General features: G+C 38.2%; 1 protein-coding gene across 1 annotated transcript in view; it reads right to left on the reverse strand.

Moving 5' to 3' along the window:
- Positions 1-22,506, reverse strand: part of kcp (kielin cysteine rich BMP regulator) — a 103,370-nt gene that overhangs the window by 23,505 nt on the left and 57,359 nt on the right. Inside the window, exons 23-32 of the mRNA XM_088645479.1 lie at positions 22,220-22,313; positions 14,663-14,836; positions 11,429-11,511; positions 10,638-10,731; positions 8,168-8,350; positions 6,369-6,539; positions 2,486-2,662; positions 1,062-1,144; positions 725-815; positions 10-92 (exon numbers count right to left, since the gene is read on the reverse strand). Coding sequence (XP_088501605.1) covers positions 10-92; positions 725-815; positions 1,062-1,144; positions 2,486-2,662; positions 6,369-6,539; positions 8,168-8,350; positions 10,638-10,731; positions 11,429-11,511; positions 14,663-14,836; positions 22,220-22,313 — 1,233 coding nt within the window. The remainder of the gene's footprint in view (positions 1-9; positions 93-724; positions 816-1,061; positions 1,145-2,485; positions 2,663-6,368; positions 6,540-8,167; positions 8,351-10,637; positions 10,732-11,428; positions 11,512-14,662; positions 14,837-22,219; positions 22,314-22,506) is intronic.

The following is a 22,506-nucleotide window of genomic DNA, read 5'->3' on the forward strand; positions in this document are numbered from 1 at the left end:
GGAACTTACAAAACATGTGCACTCCTCACAATCCCCATTGGGTCCTTTGAAGGTTTCTCCATCTGCATATACTGTTCCCAGGAAAACGCAACCTACAGAAAAGAGGCTCAGGCTCTGTCACATGTTAAAGCACATCTGCTTCCATGTCACCTTGCATGATATATATTTTGACAATACAAAATAAGAGCTTCACACCTTAGTGTTATTTTTTTTTTTGCTTTTGCTCATTTAGATTGCATTCTAATTGAATTACTAACACACTTTCGCTGTACCCTATGATTGATTATCCTTGGCAGCTAATTAGTTTAAGATTTTCTAGACTTTCTTTAAAATGTTTTGGAATTAATTACAGAACATTTCATTACATAATATAAACTTGATCCCTGTAATATGCTGTCATGTTAACTCTACAGAAACCAAACCAGTAATTGGAAGAAAACAGCTTTTAAAGTCTTTTTCTCTGAATCCAAAAACAGAATACAATTACATAGTGAACAACAAATATACTGAAATCATTACACCATTAATTATAACTGAGGTAGTTTGCAAAATAATCTAGTCATGTTTTAACAAATATTCCACACCTGAAGGAGACTAAACAGCTAAAAAATTGTGTTTATTCTTTCTAGTTTTCAGCATGAAATGAACCTTTAAATCCTTTGCAGCCATTGCACCCCGACACATATTCACATATGTAAATACAGGATCATAGAGCAAATAATACCTTCACAGATGGGGCAGTCACATGGCCCAATTACTGGATGGGAACAGAATGCAGGGGAACAAAGTCTCTTCATACACTGAACTGATCCTGCCTGAAAGGAAAATATATTTCACAATGAAATTGGACAACATGCTTAATGAGTTTCTGTACATGAGGGTGCTTTAAGTATTGACTACTTCAGGGCTTAAATTAAGCCAAAGGTTAAAACTGAATATTTCTGTGAACAGTACTAAGTCATTATTATTAGTTATTTTGCAAGATGATTTAGTCCAGACTTTTCAGTTAACTTCGTCAATTTCATGAAGCACACCAACAATTGTAACAACAGAAGTCTTACCCTGCAGGTACACTGAGAGCAAGGATCAGCAGGATCCTGGAATGTCTGTCCGTTGATGATAGCAACGTTACTGTAGAAACACCCTACCAAGAAAACCCAAGGTCAGCAATCTTGCTTAATTTTTCAACAATTTCTCAACACTAAACAGCAACAAAATTCTTCTTGTGACCATGCAAGTTTCTTCTAAGTATATTTTTAAATGATGAAGGTGAAGGCAACAGGTGACAAAGACTGTTTTATTGCTCATTTAGTTTTTTGCAGCATCTCGATTGACCTAAGAACAGTTCTGTCACATCTGTGAACATTTTTTGTGTTAGTCATTTTATTTCCAAGCAATTTTTGGATTGCTTGTTGTTGGTTTTTTTTTTACCTCTTAGTTCACAACAATGACTCCAACGAAAGAGTTCCAATTCTTTCTGAGGGCGAAAAGTGAGGAAGGGCAGACAACTCTTGCAACTGTACTACCCATCAAACAATTTTTCTTTTGACATTGCACCACAAGCTCAAAAACACCTTTCAGGACCCTAAAGCCAGCTAGAAGAGTGCTCCATCCCTCACTGATACCACTGTCAGACTTAAAATGACAAGGAAATCACCATAGGCGTATTTTAACTAGACAACCCAATAAAGTTGGGGAATGCTGGCCAAGTTGACCCAAGCTTAAAGTCCTGGGTTGTCCTAGTAATGTCACCTGCATTTTAAGGACTGCATTTACCAATCACAGCCACACATTATTCAGTCATATAAGACCTTTAAAAATAGGTCTTTTGTTATGTGTTCACAAGATACTGTATCTACTGCAATAAAAAACATTGACACATTTCTAGTATTCTGATTTGCTCAGGGAAAGCACAGAGCTCCAAAGCAGTGACAACCGTATTCAAACAACAAATCTAACCTAAGGGAATTTAAACAGCAATATGCCTAAACAGCACCTTGTGAAATTGCAAACCAATGCACACATATGTCATTAACCAATCCGTTTAATCTAAACGTTAGGGCAACTGCAGAGACACGGTTACCATTTAAGAACGTAAGAAGGTTTCAAATGAGTGGATGTCACTCCTCGGTCCTTCAGGACCTTTTGGTAGTTAGCAGGTAATAAATCAGAGGATCTCATCTCAACATTTCTTGAAAGAAGTTAGAGCATCAGTTTCAACAACGTGACCTGTACAACTTTGATCGTAAAACCGTGTGTCTACTATTCTCGGCTATAAATGCACTTCCACACAATTTCCCCCAGTTTATTGTGTTGACTTGCCAGTGCCATTGAGGGTTTTCAATATCTGAATCAAATTTATTTTATTTCCAAGGAAAAACTGTCACAAAAAGTGAAAAAGCACCTATACACAAGTATGGAACTGACAGACCACATTTTAACAATTTATGCTGTGATCTCTTGTGAGAGGAATTATTAAGCTTACCTTCACAAACTGGACAGCATTTCCCAGGGAGTGTAATGGGATGTGTGCAGCCTGGGTTATAGCAGGGTTTGGGGCTGCATGTCACAAATCCATTCGTACAGACACAGTGATTGCACTGGTTATAGGAATCTGTGAATTCCTGTCCATTCAGATATGTGTCCCCAATGTAATTACAACCTGTTGGAAGGCATACAAATGGTAGAAATCTGAGAAAATACCGCTCATACATTTGATAATGGTGCTCATCTCCTGGCGCTAGATCCCTTCGTTAACCGTACATTAACAGGCCTCATCAAAAAATGCAATCTCCATACATTACCAGAGTTCCTACAGAGACAAAACGAAATCCACACAAAAGCAGTGATGATTCCGCTTCTTTATTTTTTGCAACCCTGCTGTCTTGTCTTAGATTATATACGTTTTATAACTTCTCTGTCTCCAGCATTAGAAATTCCAATATCCCATCACAAAAAAGTAATATTTGCATTCTTGTAAAATCTTTTGATTTCTTTTTGTTTCATGCTAAACATTCCAACATTTTAAGCATGAAACATACCCAGTTTTCTTTTCATTCACAGCCTGAACAATATTTGTGACTTTGCTCGTAATGACTTTACTCATGGTCTGGACTCGAGCATGGTTGTGACTCCTAAGCTGTTTTATACGTGAAGCCTTTCTTTGCAATTTATTGAAGCAATACAAAAACAATTACAAAAGGCCACTTTATAAGCTATTTACAGTGAATGTGTCATATAAAAACATTTTCACAGAGGAACATAGCAGGCTGTTGAGCAATTCTAATACAACAAATGTGATTTATTTATGAACTTGCAGTCTGGTGTAGCAGCAAGGCTTATTAAAAATAGAGGAATTAAGTTTGCTGCCCCCTTGCCAGTCTCTGTCTCTCATCTCAGTGGTGCTTAATACAGAGAGGCCATTCCATTTGGTTCACGTTTAAGGTGTTTCTCTAGCTGATAGAGTGTCCTGATAAGATACAACTCCCAAGGCTGAGACACATAAGCCACCCTAATAAATGGTCATCTCTGGCGCCTTACTGTCTGGGAGATTCCAAGGGAGAGTCTCATCCCAAGTTGTTTACTACACTTAGGTCAGAGTGCATTGTTACTCATCCTCAGCCAATCAGGAACTGGTAGGGCAGGGCAACCCCACGTGGGTCTCGAATGCCCACGAAACTTTCAACCAATGAACGACTGTAGTTCCTCTAGGTAAAACAGGCAGCACAGGACTCCTCTGTGCCCCTCCAGGACATTCTCAGACTCAGCTCAGACAACCACGTAATGGCCAGTGTGTCCAAGTACCAGGAATTTACTTTGTTCTGAGAGTCGAGAACGGAGGTCGCCGAGCGTAACCAAAGGATCCACCCGAGGTTAGCCAGCAGCAAGCCTCGCGAACGCACCGCGAACGCTCACCAGATCAACAAGTGAACTACGGTCGGAACTGTCAACAGCTGAATCTCAGGATTCAGGACTAGCGCTACATCAGGAACGAACCAGTCTTCTTCCTGTCTAAAGAGTGTGACCCGGAAGCTTGGACCCGCAGTCACTTTTCTCATGTGCATAAACTCTGCTAGTTTCAGCCAACACTAACTAGCCGGTCTTCAGAGAGCATCAGCAGCACGTCGCAGCAGAAATCTCTCTCTTCTTCTCACTCGTCAAACCAGCACTGCCTGGCACCGGGCCAGAGAACGCCGATTGGACACAGCAACAGCCTGCCACTGTTCCTTTGTGTCCGCGGGAGATCTGAATCCACACAGATCGGATGAGTATTCAACATTCTGCATTACAGCTCGAAAATTCAATTGTTACCTCAACTCCAGTTGATATCAATTTAATTCCTATGAGTGATGTACAGTACTTGCTTTTGAGTATCTCGTGTAGAAGTTGTAATCCAAGTTCGTTTACGAAATGGTCTAAATGAATGGTATCCTGAATGCATATCCGTTTTGGTTTGTGATTGAATATTGTAACGCAACGGGGGCTCAGGCGGGCGCCCTTGCCGCATCTGGTCGGCCCCATCCCGACTGGAGGCTCGAACCCGGGACTTCCGCGTCTCTCTGCAGCGACCTAGCCCCGTGAGCCAAAGAGAGATCTCTCAACAGCCCAGTAGCTGTGGTCCTGCTATCACAGGGAAGGGCGGTGACGTCACCCGCTCTGGTACGCCGGCTCTTACACACACTGCTTGTCGGCCGTAAGCGTTACACTCTCCCCCGCTTAAATCGCCGTCCCCGGCGAAGGGCTATCCCATCCCACTTCTGACACCAATGTAACGCAACGGGGGCTCAGGCGGGCGCCCTTGCCGCATCTGGTCGGCCCCATCCCGACTGGAGGCTCGAACCCGGGACTTCCGCGTCTCTCTGCAGCGACCTAGCCCCGTGAGCCAAAGAGAGATCTCTCAACAGCCCAGTAGCTGTGGTCCTGCTATCACAGGGAAGGGCGGTGACGTCACCCGCTCTGGTACGCCGGCTCTTACACACACTGCTTGTCGGCCGTAAGCGTTACACTATATACCTTTTGTATTCTGCTAACCCTCACTGATAAGATCTGTTATGTTTATGCACATTTTATGTATTAATAAATGTATTGTCGTGTATTAGTATCCTTGTGTGTGCGTTACTGTTATCCCGCAAGGTTGGTCTTCTAATAGCCATCAAAGAATCATTTTATGACTTACTGCTACAATTAATAATTGTCCCAGTAAATGCACAAAAACCCTACATTTATTGGTGCCTCGTGAGAGGATGCCTACACTGGTGTTCTTGGTGAATATTGTTTTGAAGGGCAATGCTTTGGAATATGTAAAAAGAAACCCAAGTTGTATACATTCAGCAGATCAAGGAGTACAATAAAAAGCATGAATAAACAGAATCATCAAGAAACATTTGTTTTCCTGCACTGAAGTTTAGACTCACCACCTAAATTGCAGACATAATACTGTATTGGTATAGTTCAGAATGGAACAGATGGCAATTTAACTTATAGAGTAGACAGATAATAAGCTTGGAAGCTGAAGGGTTTTAGGGATATCAAACACTGAAATTGACTGTATTTCAAAGCATAATGAAGCACTGTGCTGAAGAACTCCAGTTATTATTTGAAAACTAACATCATAAGGATGGGTCCAGGCATGTCATGCCTAACTGTATCTGATAACAAATACTGTACAGTGAAGGCTTTCATAAAAATATTCACAGCCAAATTTAATTTAGAAGTTAATATTCATCAAGGATGAATACAATTCATGTGATTTTACACATTTTCAACACATTAAGCCAGGTTTGTTTTATTATTTTATTAGAATTATATATTTTTAAATAATCTAAATTATATTTAAAGAAGTACTAAAAAAAACTGTATTTTTTCCATCTCTGGAATTGGGCTCAGAATCAATAAGTTATATAACTGATAGTGAATAAAGAAAATGTAACTAAGTATTCAAAAGTAAAAAGTCACAGGTATAACTCACACTTCAGCAAAGTATATGCATTCACACATTATCTGTCTGTATATTAACACTAACATCCATCTGATGCAGTCATTTTCCAAACATCTTGCATTCTTGAATGAAATGTTTTAAAAATAGTCTATGTTTTAAAAATAGTAAATATGCCTAATTGCATGCACAGATTGATATGCTGCTATTGTCACATGTTTTCTTAATTAAACATGTATTTTCCTTGGGAGCTCAGACAGCTATAACAGTCCTGTGTCATTTACAGTACTACAGAGATGCAGATTCATTTTCTTACAAATGATATGTTTCATATTATAATCTCTCACTATTACAATGGTACATACAGTATGTGGTCTTCAATAGTTTTGTCTTCAATTACACTTCTGTAGTATTCTCTGTTCAGGGAACTTACCATCACAGGCTTGACAGCACCGGGTTTGCACTGGAAATGGACACTCCATGACTGGGCAAGGCTTCTTCTCACAGGAGACAGTACCTTCCTGGCAAACACACTTCCCACAGGGATCAGACACATCCGCAAACTGCTCCCCATTAGCAAACTCCTTCCCATTATAGAGACAACCTACCAAAGAAAAGAGACAAGTTTAAACTGAGATCTTCTTCTTGGGCAGTAGAAATAAACACGTCCATGTATTGGGTAAATACTGCTAACTTAGAGAATTCCAGCACTCTCTGAATATCATTGTTTTTTTAGATTAGCGCACTGGACATTGCAAAACATAACACGCTACTATATTTCTATCCAAGGCGTATAGGCACCTTTAGGCACATGTTAGGTCAATAAAGGTCAATGGATTTATTAGCAATTTGATATCTATTCCAGGTCTGCATTATAAAATGACCAAAGTTGAAAAATGGATTGGATTTTTTTTTACTTTTTGTATTATTAGTTACTTAACAGACATCCTTATCCAGGGTTACTTACCATACATAGTATATACCAATGTTTAATAAATTCAAGACAAATTTCAAATTCAGTAGAAAAAGTAGACAAAATAAAATTATATATTATACATATTAGATACAGGAAAACATTTAATAAAGATTAAGTTATACTATTTTTACGCAAAATATGATTTCATTTTAATTCAACAGAAATACAATGATTGCTTGATATTTATGGAATGTTTGCTGGTGTTTAAATAAAATATTATCATTATCTATATACGTGTATTTATCCTGTAAAGTATAATTACATTTTCTTACTCTCCTTCCCTTGGGTTTCCTCATGTTTTAAAACACCAGATGACAGCAATACTAAGAATCATCATACATTCTTTTAAATAGTTAACATATTAAATCATGGTATTAGCATCTTTTAAGTCTGGTGAAGCACACTGAAAGCATGGTGAAACCATATGAGGCTGACAACATCTATTCTTTTTTGCACAAAGCAGATAATCATCATTTACATACTGATTTTGTATTTTATCATAAACCTCAAATTATATGAATAATACCCTGCTATGTCAATGCAGGCACAAATTACAATAATAATAATCCTTTACACTTATATAGCGCTTTCCTGGACAATCCACTTAAAGTGTGTTACAGATGGGGTTTCCCCTCCACCACCACCAATGTGCAGCATCTACCTGGATGATACACCAGTACACTCACCACACACCAGCTATCAGTGGGGAGAAGAAAAGAGTGATGAAGCCAGTTCACAGATCAGGCTTATTAGGAGGCCATGATTGGCAAAGGGAAATCTGGCCAGGACACCGGGGTTACACCCCTACTCTTTTCGAGAAACTCTTTGGGATTTTTAATGAGCACAGAGAGTCAGGACTTCGGTTTTACGTCTCATCTGAAGGATGGCGCCTTTTTACAGTATAGTGTTCCCGTCACTATACTGGGACATTAGGATCCACATGGACAGCAGGGTGAGCGCCGCCTAATGGCCTCACTAACACCTCTTCCAGCAGCAATCTTAGTTTTTCCCAGGAGGTCTCCCATCCAGGTCCTGACCAGGCTCACATCTGCTGACCTTCAGTGGGTTGGCAGTTGTGATTTGCAGGGTGATATACAGTAACATAAACACAGACTGAAAACCTATGGTATTTCATAAAACAAATACTCCTAAAAACCACGACAGACAATGTTATTATATAATTTTAAATCCTTCAGAATGACACACATCTCATCTAGAGTAAGTGGAATTTTAATTCATTGCACTTTGTGGCTTACCATCACATGTTCGACAACAGTCCTGCATGATAGGGTTGGCACACTGGACAGGCACGCAGTTTTTACGGTGACAGGCGATGGTCCCATTACTGCACATACAGATTCGGCACTTGTCCAAGGGATCGTAGAATCGTTGCGTGTGTTTATAGGGTTGACCAGCATACAGACACTCAGCGGGAGGGACTGGGAGTGAGCAAAAACAATCCGCTCAATTCTTTACTCCAGAATACTAAATGCTACCCAATGTCTTTAGCTTTGCCTAACACGTTATGGTCATGGGCATTTGTTTATGTTTTAATAGCTTTGTAATTTTCACAGAAATGCATGCCCAGGTTAAATGAAGGCAAACCATATAAAAAAGTAAATAATTCTTTCATCAGTTTAAGCATGGCTGAACCTGATTTTAGATGAACACACTCGTCATAGTGGCAGAAACAGCAGCAGATGCTTCATGCTGCTAATGAAGCCATAAGAAGGCATGGAGTGATAATTAATAAACTGGCAAATCTTAAAACAACTTCCTCAATGAAACTGTTCTCACATTCCAGAAATAAGCTTAAATCAGCTGATGAGCAGACGCAATGCTTTAGTTTGCATATGTAGTAATCGGTTCTAAAATTACTATTTATCTAAGCATTTATAAAATTAAGATTTTAATGTGGTACTAGGTTATACAAAGTTCTGAGAAAAAGATGAGAGGGTTCAAAAAATTATAAAGAGGAAAGATATTAAAAACTGCCAAAGAACACCAACCACTAGTCTCCTTTCTGTATTGGTAGTTTTACTGACTCAGGATTTAAAGATAAAAAAATCCTTAGACTGTACAGAAAAACTAAGTACTGTACTTACTGATCAAAGGTAGAATAGCTGTATATTCATCATAATTGTTACAAATCTGACTCATTAAAGCCTTAACATTAATAGAAGAGATAAAAGTAACTAATTCCTGATTCCTAACTAAGTTCCTGATTGAACTCATGTCCATCAAAATCATGAAGTTACACAGACTAATTGGAATTATGACTGCAACACTGTTTTTAATTATGGTGAAGACTCCAGGCTAGTTAAGACTGAGTAATGAATAGCTTTGAGAAAGAAAGCATGAGAAGCATAAAAAAGCATAAGCATACAATGACAATGTGCTTTCCACAATGAAATTAATTTCAGATAAGATAATTCACCTGCACAGAGTGTGGACCTGTACATATCAAACAGGTTTTGGTGCACTTATTTTGAGTATGTTATGTACTGTAACATGCTTCAAACTTTAGGATATTCCTGTATCATATATACAGTAGTTTGTGAGGATAACAATCAAAACACCACCAATTCACAAGAGTCATTTCCTACATGTTCCCTTTTTTCAAGACTAAGGAACTGAACATCTTTAGTCTTTGACGAGAGGGGTTATATGCAGGAGTGGGTAATTTTTACTGAAGTATTTAAAATCTCAGAAGATACTGTCAAAGGCACACCAAAGAAGCTCCTCAGGACCAATAGTGAGAATAAGACCCGAGGGAACAAGTACAAGTTAAGGAAGAGGGAGCACATTAAGAATTGAAACCATGAAGCATCTTATTTGCTGTAGAAAAAGGGTTGTAGGGGCATGGAACAAACTACCTTTCCATATTGTTGAAATAGATTCTCGGAATCCATCAAGAAATGGTTGGATGGGAACCTTAGGCAATGTATTACCAATGGGGAAATGAGCAACATGTGCTGTATGGTTTGCTCTCATTTACATCCATGTTTTGGTACTTAAAGAGATATTTTTTCCCCAAGGTTAAATTACATTAAAAAAATTAAATCCTTTTAGTCCCAGATTATGGCTGATTTCCAAATGCTGCAATCATGATGCCGATTTGTTTTTTTCCTCGACTGGAAAGTAGTTCTATAAATATCCTCTTTTACTCAAACCAGACACTATATCTTTTTTTAAAATGGAGAAATAATATTTAAAAATCTTTAGTATTAAGACAATTAGGGGAGACACACTTCAACCAATATTAAAGACACAGCTTCTCCTCCTGAGAATGACTATGCCACATGGCCCCAGGTCTTCATGTAAAATTTATGTAACAATATACTTCTTTATGGTGTGTTACTTTTTATTATACTGTATGTCACTCAGTATAATCCCAAGAATGAATGAGATTCCCATGATTTATAAATGGCCAAAAAAAACTTGATAGACTATATCAAATAATTCAAGGGCAATATGTTTCTTAAGAACAATACACGATTCTCTTTAAACCTATTGTCCAGATCACCAGTGAGTATGAGAATTTGTTCTTAACCTAATTAACCATTTAAATAAAGAATTATTGAGGAAAGAATGGAGTAAAATTCTCCTTAAGTAAAGCGGCATATGTAGAAGCACAAAAAAATAGTACAACATTTTTATTTAGTGTTTCCTTAATCAGCTTTGCGATTGTTAAAAAAAATATTTTTTGAATAGCAGTTTCCTCACCTGGACATTGGGGGCAGCACTCTTCAGGTACGTGGAATGGATTGACACAAAGCAGTGGAGGACACCTCTTAGACAGACACTGAACATTGCCATTCTACACAAAACACACAAAATGTTAAAGACCGAAAAATTCTGAAGACTATGCCAACAAAAATAAAAAAGTTAAACAGTCATAACTATTCTGTTAAGACTTCCAAACAAATGTTCCTTTAAATATCTGTAAATGTTTTTTTTTCCCTCTACAGATTCAGTCTTTACAGATTTAATCTACATTTAGTTATCACATCCATGTCACGTGAAAAGTTATTTTTTCTTCATCCTGTACAACGTGAACTGAAATGACAAAACCAACATAAATGGAAAAAGGAACAAATCTTTTCTTTGCCACATTATGGTTTTTGCATGGAAGCTGTTAGTGACAGTCTTGCCTCCACAGCAGGGATCAGAATACAAGTGCTAATGTTATGCTCAGAGCATGACAAAGTGTAAAAAAATGTGAAATGATGTGAAATTCTAAGCAAGTCTGAAGAATCCTACCATTAAGAAAATACAGAACAAGTTAAATTCTTTGCTTACACAATAATTCTACTGAGAAAGCACATACAAATCCCTTTCTAACATGTTTTAAAAAAAAACACATTCACAAATGCAAAAGGCCTCTGTGGCTGCAAAAGACCTTGTTCTAAATAATTATGTCTATATTTTATAATTATCTCCCATTACCTCTATTTAAAATGATTCTCTTGTTTTTTCATAACATTTCAGAAGTATTAATACTTGGCCATACTCACAATGCAATGACAGGTTCTGCACTGGTCAAAAGGATGAGGAAACTCCATTCCATTTGGATATTCTTTCCCAGCATAGTTGCATCCTGTAATATTAGAGATTGAACATATTTTTACTGCATCTTTTCCTGATACCTATTTTTTTCTTTAATACATGTGTTAAAATAGGAAGTGACATACTGTAAGTTTCTACAATTAAATGGGACTCATGAGATTCTGCTTGTGGGTGATAGGGTATTTTTAAGTTGGTTAGTCTAAGAAAGTGATTGGCCCTGTCACACTGTCTATATACTGTACAGCACCACTCCTTTAGCAAGAGCACGTTTCACAGGATTTTAACTATGGACATGGTCTTTTAAATGCATGTAAAACCCAGAAAAGCATCCTTTGATGTAACGCACTCCCAGAAAAGAAATCTAGAGTATTTAGGAATGGTCTTCAACATGTGTATACAGTATGTTCACTAAAAGATATCATTTCAGATGCTCAGAACATATCAGATCATATCAGGTAATCAGGCCATACACACAGCATAAAATATTTTCTGTTTCAACTAAATAATAAATCTTGAACTTGAGAATGCAGACTGATCTGTTTATGATACTGATTTCTTTTAAGGGAGGGTGCTTCAGTCTTCAGTGAGCTAAATAGGTTCAAGATTTTAACAATTGGGATGGAAATTTACTAAAAAGAAGAAAAGTCCAATGAAGGTTTCATTGGGAATTACAGTGCCTTGCGAAAGTATTCGGCCCCCTTGAACTTTTCAACCTTTTGCCACATTTCAGGCTTCAAACATAAAGATATAAATTTTTTATTTTATGTGAAGAATCACCAACAAGTGGGACACAATTGTGAAGTGGAACAAAATCTATTGGATTTTTGAAACTTTTTTAACTAATAAAAAAATGAAAAGTGGGGCGTGCAAAATTATTCGGCCCCTTTACTTTCAGTGCAGCAAACTCACTCCAGAAGTTCAGCGAGGATCTCTGAATGATCCAATGTTGTCCTAAATGACTGATGGTGATAAATAGAATCCACCTGTGTGTAATCAAGTCTCTGTATAAATGCACCTACTCTGTGATAGTCTCAAGGTTCTGTTGAAAGCGCAGAGAGCATCATGAAGACCAAGGAACACACCAGGCAGGTCCGTAATACTGTTGTGGAGAAGTTTAAAGCCGGATTTGGATACAAAAAGATTTCCCAAGCTTCAAACATCCCAAGGAGCACTGTGCAAGCGATCATCTTGAAATGGAAGGAGTATCAGACCACTGCAAATCTACCAAGACCTGGCCGTCCCTCTAAACTTTCAGCTCAGACAAGGAGAAGACTGATCAGAGATGCAGCCAAGAGGCCCATGATCACTCTGGATGAACTGCAGAGAACTACAGCTGAGGTGGGAGAGTCTGTCCATAGGACAACAATCAGTCTTATACTGCACAAATCTGGCCTTTATGGAAGAGTGGCAAGAAGAAAGCCATTTCTCAAAGATATCCATAAAAAGTCTCGTCTAAAGTTTGCCACAAGCCACCTGGGAGACACCCCAAACATGTGGAAGAAGGTGCTCTGGTCAGATGAAACCAAAATCGAACTTTTTGGCCACAATGCAAAACGATATGTTTGGCGTAAAAGCAACACAGCTCATCACCCTCAACACACCATCCCCACTGTCAAACATGGTGGTGGCAGCATCATGGTTTGGGCCTGCTTTTCTTCAGCAGGGACAGGGAAGATGGTTAAAATTGAGGGGAAGATGGATGCAGTCAAATACAGGACCATTCTGGATGAAAACCTGTTGGAGTCTGCAAAAGACCTGAAACTGGGACGGAGATTTATCTTCCAACAAGACAATGATAATAATTATAATAATAATTGCTTACACTTATATAGCGCTTTTCTGGACACTCCACTCAAAGCGCTTTACAGGTAATGGGGACTCTCCTTCACCACCACCAATGTGCAGCATCCACCTGGATGATGCGACGGCAGCCATAGTGCGCCAGAACGCTCACCACACATCAGCTATCAGTGGGGAGGAGAGCAGAGTAATGTAGCCAATTCATAGAGGGGGATTATTAGGAGGCCATGATTAGTAAGGGCCAATTGGAAATTTGGCCAGGACACCGGGGTTACACCCCTACTCTTTTCGAGAAGCACCCTGGGATTTTTAATGACCACAGAGAGTCAGGACCTCGGTTTTACGTCTCATCCGAAGGACGGCGCCTGTTTACAGTATAGTGTCCCCGTCACTATACTGGGGCATTAGGACCCACATGGACCGCAGGGTGAGCACCCCCCGCTGGCCCCACTAACACCTCTTCCAGCAGCAACCTTAGTTTTTCCCAGGAGGTCTCCCATCCAGGTACTGACCAGGCTCACACCTGCTTAGCTTCAGTGGGTTGCCAGTTGTGAGTTGCAGGGTGATATGGCTGCTGGTCAATGATCCCAAACATACAGCAAAATCTACAAAGGAATGGTTCACAAATAAACGTATCCAGGTGTTTGAATGGCCAAGTCAAAGTCCAGACCTGAATCCAATCGAGAATCTGTGGAAAGAGCTGAAAACTGCTGTTCACAAATGCTCTCCATCCAACCTCACTGAGCTCGAGCTGTTTTGCAAGGAAGAATGGGCAAGAATTTCAGTCTCTCGATGTGCAAAACTGATAGAGACATACCCCAAGCGACTTGCAGCTGTAATCGCAGCAAAAGGTGGCTCTACAAAGTATTAACGCAAGGGGGCCGAATAATTTTGCACGCCCCACTTTTCATTTTTTTATTAGTTAAAAAAGTTTAAAAAATCCAATAGATTTCGTTCCACTTCACAATTGTGTCCCACTTGTTGGTGATTCTTCACATAAAATAAAAAATTTATATCTTTATGTTTGAAGCCTGAAATGTGGCAAAAGGTTGAAAAGTTCAAGGGGGCCGAATACTTTCGCAAGGCACTGTATTTTATGAATTTGAATAAAATGCTACAAAAATAAAAATAAGTCATACATAAAAAGGTCCATGGGTCCGCACCCATACAGTATGTAATCATAATGTCATTTTCTAAATTATATTTTATAATAAAGATTTAAACTTTGGATAAGATCTGTAAATGGTATGGAAGAGAGGTAAACATCTGTTGTGTGGACAAACTCTCTTCAGACCTTTGCCGAGCTGCGTTTTGACTTCTCAGATCCCTGCTGTACATGAGAAAGAGGTGAAGGTGGCTGGAAGGACTTGCATTTACCCTACCATTGCAGTTGCTCTGGCAACAGGAGCCAGGCAGGGGGTAGGAACAGGAAGGCCTTGGGCAGTCTCGGTTCTCACAGCTCACTCGGCCCTCAGAGCACACGCATGTCTGACACTGGCTCACGGGGCTGGGGAACTCTTCCCCGTCCACAAACACGCGGTTCTCAAACACACAATCTGGAGATTAAAGCAAACAGAAATGGGAAAAGGTCACAAACAAGAGAAGACCAGTCCCTCACATTGTGCATTTGGAGGAATGGAGCCATTCAATCTCAGAACCGATCCAGCTTTTACTTTATAGTTGTGTGACCATGTAAGAAACATAATGTATAATACTCTACTGTGCTGAACTATTTGCAGTGGAATGTTACAGTTTATTAAATAACTTTGCTGGGGGCGTGTTCAGTGTGGAAGCAGAGCCCTGGATTAAGGACAATGCCTCGACTTGGCAACCACAGCTGCCATGGCTAATTTTGGATAAGCTGGAGCTGTGGGGGCCCTTTAAGACACACTGAGCACCACACCGGAGGGATGAGTAACCCCCACGAAGGGAGAATATTCCAGAGACAGTCCCTGAGGAGATTGTGACACAAGCATTAAGGCCGCTTTTTTGCTTTATTTTCTTCTTCTTTTCTCCTGTCCCGCTGTGTATCCAGGGTAGGCTGAGTCTTTTCTCCTGTTCCTCCATGTATCCCCACCAGGACAGTTTGAGTTTTTCCTCTCCTGTTCTGCTGTGAGGATTCACCAGGGCAGGTTGAGTTTTCTTTTGTTTTTGGCCTCGCTCGTTTTTCTTCCAATCTGGACTATCCCTATTTAGTGGGGTCCACAGCGGTTTTTCACCAGACTGGACCCCAGTAAATAGGGGCAGTCCAGTCTAGCTGCTGCTGTGGCGAGGGTTTCTTTTCCCCCAGACTGGACGCCGTTAGTTCAGTCTGGACGCCACTGTGCAAGCAGTCTTTTCTGTTTTTTTTTTTTTTTTTACTGACCTCACATTGGTGCCTCCACCCCTTCAGATGGGGTGTCGACTCTGACCGGTGTTCGCCATGGCTCCTCACTCTCAAGCATTGTTTAAATAATGCTTAATCATTTTCGCTAACTTGAAGTTTCCAGTCGGATTCTGTGAGGGTTTCTGTGATAAACACTAATTACAATCAGCCCAGAACACCAACATTTCTATACTGTATATACTGATGGAAAAAAGAAACGCAACATTTTCTGGAATGAGAATTCTATAGTTATAATTATGTACTTATGTACAAAAAGTTGTACAATTATTGTATAAATTATGTACAATTTGTTTTAAGCCCTCTGACCAGCAATACAGCTTGTGCAGTGGGGCACTGCAACTTGCCAATCCCACAAAAGCTCATTAGGTGCACTTTTACCTAATAAGGTCCAGGTGGAACAATGCCTGATCAGGTCACCTTTAAAAAGGCCTTAATTCAAAGCTTAGGTCACTGCAAGAAAAAGGCCATACTTTTTATCTGTGCATTCCATAATGCCTCAAATGTCACCAGAAGCAAGGGAGATGTGCCATGTGCCAGCATTGTCAGATACTATGGAAAAAGGCCCTCCACTGTGTCCAACTGCAGAGAAGATTTCAGCAGCCCAGCTGGACAGATGACCATCCAAGATCTGGTCGCCCTCGAATGACCACACCAGAGCAGGACCGTCACATCAGACTGGTCCATCCGAGAGACTGTTTCAGATCTGCCACCCGTACTGCTGCTGAAACTGCCGGCAGACACATCAGTATACTGTATATAGGAAACGGAAATGACACTATGAAGATCTGAAAAAAATGGCTGCTACTGAAGATTCAAGAAGATATGAAGCTCAAAATATATTTTGGGTGCAGCCTTTAGTTGAGAAACTGATGGTGGACATATTTTGAAGAGGGTGCTTTTAGAAGTGTTTGAGGAATTTTCCTCACTGAATTCCAAAAGGGACAATCTTCACTGGTAAACAGCTAAAGGGAGGTACTGGGAAAAGTGTCATCACATCATGCAGAAAAAAATATCTACAGCATGCACTTTTGGGATTTTCCTTCCACTATGACAATAACCCACTACATCATACTGCTCCTGTGCAAGAATGTTGAAATTGTATTGCACTATGCTCAGAACTTATGACAGGTTTCTTATGTGTATTTTATACAAATACAGTATACTGCTAGTAATAAAATACGAGACCTTCATTTTTGCATGCAACATTTATTTCAAACTTAATCTGCTTTTCTGAAGCAGAATCCTATTTGTGTGGCTTTGTATCACACTGTGAATATCACAGTCAGGAACCACTATACTATTTCATTTACCATATTCGTTTCAATTAAATTACAGAAAATTAATATGGAAAACACATTTTAACTTAAAACATAAAAGATCAACTAGATATAAAATTCTTTCCATATTTTCACATGCAGTATCTTCCACCCATTCTCAGTTTCTGATCTTAATATGACCTTAATCCTAATTATAAATGATATACTGTATGCATCTATATATCAGAAGCATAACACTATGCCTGACCAATGTTAGGCCCAGCAGATATTTTTCAGAAACTAAGATTAAAATGTTCTCATTTCATTAACAGAACATATTTAAAACTTGATTTTGAGAGCTGTGTCTAATTCGCGGACTTAAGCTGGGATAAAGGTCAATGATTGGGAACAATGGTGATGCCGTCAGTAATCTGACATCAAATGAAGTGGAGAAATTGCCCTTTTAAAGAAAAAACCTTCATGTCTCACAATTCCCAGCCAGGAAGGGTTGGGAATCGGGAAATCAGTCTTCTGATGTCTTAGAACAAGAAGTTACCTTAATATTTAAAAAATAAAATAAACTGAATAAATGTTGCATTTGCAACAGTACCAAAATCAAATAAAATTATTTTGCACAGTGCAATCAAGGGAATAACAAAGAGTAAGCACTTCTTATCAATTCTATCATGCCCATTCTTATTTGGCTTTATATTATTTCCAGCATTTTTCCCCAATTAGTCTTCCGTTTAATCTCCTCAGTGTCACTTTTTTCAGTTTTTTTTCTAAAAACCTGTAGTTGTGTTCATTGGCCACCACTTAAAGCTGCATTGTAGTGTGAAACAAATGGGCACTTTTGAACCAGGCCTTATAAAAAGAATTGCATTTATACAAAATAGATTTTAAAAATGGCTAAGGAAATTAAAGCTCTGAACTGTGAAAAAGAAAGGTGTAAATGATTCTGCACAGAATGCAGATCCAGATTAATTTTGTTCTCTTTCCACATTGCCACTATACAGTATGTTCTTAATTTTGAAATACAAAAATACATTTTATAAAAAATGTATGAAAATTACAAGGGTTTCACAAACTGTACATACGTCAGCAAGACCCCTGCCCTTCCATTCTTACAATGATATACTTTAGCATGTCTTTATGTTGTCGAAATTAGACAACTACAGCATAAAATCTAACTTACTGGGATGTACAGTACTTGAATGCAATAAAAAGGGTTTCAGTATGTCCACAATTTTGTAACTCACTAAAAGCACTCATTGCAAAACCAATATTCCCTTTCTCTACAAATTATATCAAATTCTAGGAGCTGTAATAAGTGTATTAGTCTAAATCTTACTCTAATGTTGTTACCCTGCCAATGTGCTGGTCCTCACAATGTGTGACACAGGCCATAGGCAACAGCTCACTGGTGCTATTTGTGGTCAAGCAACCACACCTTTGATCATATTTGAATAATATTAAAATAACTTGTAAAGCGCTTTGAGTGGAGTGTCCAGAAATGCGCTATATAAGTGTAAGCAATTATTATTATTATTATTATTATTATTATTATTATTATTATTATTATTATATTATTGCTAAAGCAGGGATGATGCATTTTTACTTTTCTGTTATTGGTAGATTACTATAGGATTGTGCACACAAAGTGATAAATTATATTATGTGTTATAAAATAATCATATTAATAGTGATTATATTATGTCTTGTCCTTTATCTGTCCTTTAGTTGATAATAATAATAATAGTGCTTTTCTGGAGACTTCACAGGTAACGGGGACTCCCCTCTACCACCACCAGTCTGTAGCCTCCTTGTACACACATTGTGATGCAATTAACTAATACAGTACGTTTGCCACATATCAACTATCAGTAGGGAGGAGAACAGATGATGAAGCCAGTTCATATGTGGGGATTATTAGGAAGCCATGATTAGTAGAGCCCAGGGGAAATTTGGCCAGGACACTTGGTATACCAGGTTTCACTTTTTGAGAGAGACCCTACAGTATGAGGGATTTTTAATGACCACAGAGAGATCCTTAGTAGTAAATCTCATCCAAAGGACGGCACCTTTTTACAGTACAGTGTCCCCGTCACTACACTCACACACAGACCACAGGGTGAGCACCCCCTACTGGCCCCACTAACACCACTTCCAGCTGCAACCTTAGTTTTTCCCAGGAGGCCTCCCATTCAGGAATTGACCAGGCTCACACCTGCTTAGCTTCAGTGGGCTGCCAGTTGTGAGTGGCAGGGTGATATAGCTGCTGGTAACATACTGTAGTTAACTATGATTCACTTGATTTAATGACCTGTCACAGAGAAATGGATAACATAGTTATGTTGCTGATTATGAGTTAATCATAAAATTAAAAACACATTTATTTTGAAAAAGTGTCAGGAGAGGACAGTCATTACCTATGCATGACCTTAATGTAAGATACAAATAAATATGTTTCATAAATGGATATGAATAGATTTGCCATTCAGAAACCAACCCTACATAAAATAATAAAACCCAGCATGAGTACTTAGTAATGGTTTCAGCAGCATGAACAATCTGTCAATGCAAAGCTTTTAGCTAAATAATAGACATACACAGTAATTGTGTGAAAATACTGTGTGTTCCTAACTCATGGAGATTGTTTCAATGGACAGTGGAGATGTTGTAAATAACCTCATTAGCAGGAGAGCAACATGAAGGAATACATTCTAATGAACAACAGTAGGAAACCTTCTTTAATAGTAAAGGCATGCTTCACTGTTTCTTACCACCAATGAAAGTAATGGAAAGGTTGAGAAATGTTTTCTTAATGTGAATACATACTATAGAAGATTAATTCCCTGAATCTCTTCACTAAAGCTTTGATGTATAATTTGTCTTTACTCTTGGTTTCAAGTTCAATTTGCAGTGCTGCTCTGCTTTCTTGTTCCCACTTTCCTTTTGTTTCTACTGCCTAGTCCATGTCTGCTATTGTGCAGTGCTCTCAAGTTCCTTGAAAAGCACTCATACATAAATTTTAAAAAATTGTATTGTACAATACTGATGTTTTCAGTAGCCATTTTTCTCTTTGTTCGGTACTTAGTGACAGACGAGTCAGATATAACTGCAATAAAATGATTTACAGCAATTAACGCTCCTGTGTTTTTCCTCTTCATCAGTTCCAAATGACAGCTACCACTGAGCACTCTTTGAAGTTGTACATTCAGCATGAAGACACCCTGCCCGTGATGCCCAGCAGGATGTCAAGCAGCCTGCCCCACTGTATTGTGTTTTATTTGCATACCTCTGTTAATATGCCTGCATGCCATTAGTAGACTTTGCCTCTAACAACTGAAGCAGAAACTGTTATTTGAAGCAAAGACAAAGTAGCTGGAATGTGCCGTGGAATCTGCATAATAAAGATTCTGTCAATTGGCGTCAAGTGCAAAACAATCTGCATGACATTTTTTCTCCACAACATAAAGTTATCTTTTGGTTTGGAAAGAAGGTCCTTATCTTTTCCAATACAAATACATTTTTTCTTATTACAGGAGGCAATGTGTTCTGAGCTCAAAACATTGTGATGGAGCCAAAGAAAATGTATTGGCTTCAATGTATTAAGTGCAAAAACAGTGGCACAATGTAAATGTTGAAATCCAAAACATTAAAAATGTGCCATTGCCTTGTTACTTTCTTGTCACTACAGAGACCAAGAAAAAAAATTCCTGTTTAAGCAACAAAAACAGATGACATTAAGAAGAAAGAACAATTACCTGATCGTAATAATATCAAGTCTCCTTGTACCAGAGGGGAAATTTCACAATAAAAAGTCACATCTCAGGTTAATAAGAAATGTAAGCAGCAATTCCTCATCTGGATGTTATTATTAAAATGACTATATTAAAAAGTCAAAAATACATTAAATGTTGTTTATGTATATGTTTTTTTATTGAAAGGTGAGTGCAAGATGTGAACTCTTGGAAACAGAAAATTAGTCTAATGAAACTGAGTCACAGAATGCCTTACAGAATATTATGAAAACTGACATTAATGGACTAAAAGTTAGTAATGGTTTCATATTCCACTGTGTACTAGTAGTCATCCAGATATATTTAAAAGTACTTATATAAGCATTTTTATCATATTTCCTTGACATTCGTACTGGGAATACTATTGTCACAGTAATTCAAGTGTTTTTTTTTCCCATTTCAATTTCTTTCTTGTTGCATATTTAATGCATTTCAGTCCCTGTGTTGTTTTGTTTTTTTCAGTTAACAGCACTATTGCCCTGCTTACAACAATACAACACAATGTCTGATTAAACCTTTTTTTGTTAATACAAGATACAAGGCATAAAACAGAATTTAACCTAATGCATGAACTGAAAAGAATGTAAATCACAGACTTTACACATTGCATAGATAGAAAAGATGTATTTCAGCATTATATGGGTTTAGATGCACAATGCTTCAGACTACACAGAATATAGTGCTAGATTTTCTAATAAAGAGCTTTGAAACAGCATTTAGAGAATTCCTTTTTTCTTCAAATAGTTTGTCAGCACTGAACACAACATTAAATCAGAAGTCAAACATGGAATTCAAAAGAAAAAAAAGGTAGATTGTGAAATATTTTTTAAATCTTTACCAAGAAACAGATATTCATTACCACATTTCCTGAGTTACCAAGTGTTAATTTTGGTAAGTCGTGAGTTACTACTTGCCAAATTATCTGTTATAAATTCCTGTAACAACCCATTGCAGTATCTTTATTAGAGACAGCCAGCTTTGAAAACAAGTGCCTAAAGTGAAAGTCACAGAAATCACTCCAGGTTTATTAACTAAACATCTGCGATGCAATATAGCACAAATGACTTCATTAAGGATGTCTACTAAGTGCAAAAAATCTATAATGGTTTCCTAATATAACATGCTGCATTTTGTCTTTTTGTTTCTATATTAGAGTTTCTTACAGCTTGTTTTTCTATCACAACAATACTAATTTCTCTAACAGTGTTGCCTTATAGTGACATCTACTGGGGAAAAGCAGGCACCTTAATGCAAGTAAGTTTTATGGTCAACCACAATCCTCAAAGACCAGTGTGCCTGCAGGTTTTCAAACTAACTCAATGCTTAATGATTTAATTAAGTTATAGTCTTAATGGGACCAATTAAATAACTTATTCCACTTCTTCAGCTGTTGGTGCTTTGTAGAGACCTAGAAAACCCAAAGACACACTGGCTCTCCTGTAGCAGGATTAATCATTTCTGTTCTCAAGCGTCAACAATTTAAGGAGTACATACCTGGGCACTTTGGGCAGCACTGCCCTGCTTTAATCTGAGGTTTAGAGCAGGTCACAGGAGGACAAACAAGGGGTATACACTGAACTGTGCCATCCTGAAAAAGATGTATAATATACATGTATAAAATTTGTTTTAACATTTGTCCTACAATGCCATACTGTACAGTGTGCCAAAATTACTTTATTATTTTATTCAAAGGTGAAAGAAATAAATCAAATAACCCTTTCAAACAATTACTCCTCTAACACCAAATTATAGAAAATAATATCTGTTTCCCTTTTGAAGCA

Source organism: Lepisosteus platostomus, chromosome 9, assembly GCF_059453375.1.
Source record: "Lepisosteus platostomus isolate fLepPlt1 chromosome 9, fLepPlt1.hap1, whole genome shotgun sequence".
Classification (NCBI taxonomy): domain Eukaryota; kingdom Metazoa; phylum Chordata; class Actinopteri; order Semionotiformes; family Lepisosteidae; genus Lepisosteus; species Lepisosteus platostomus.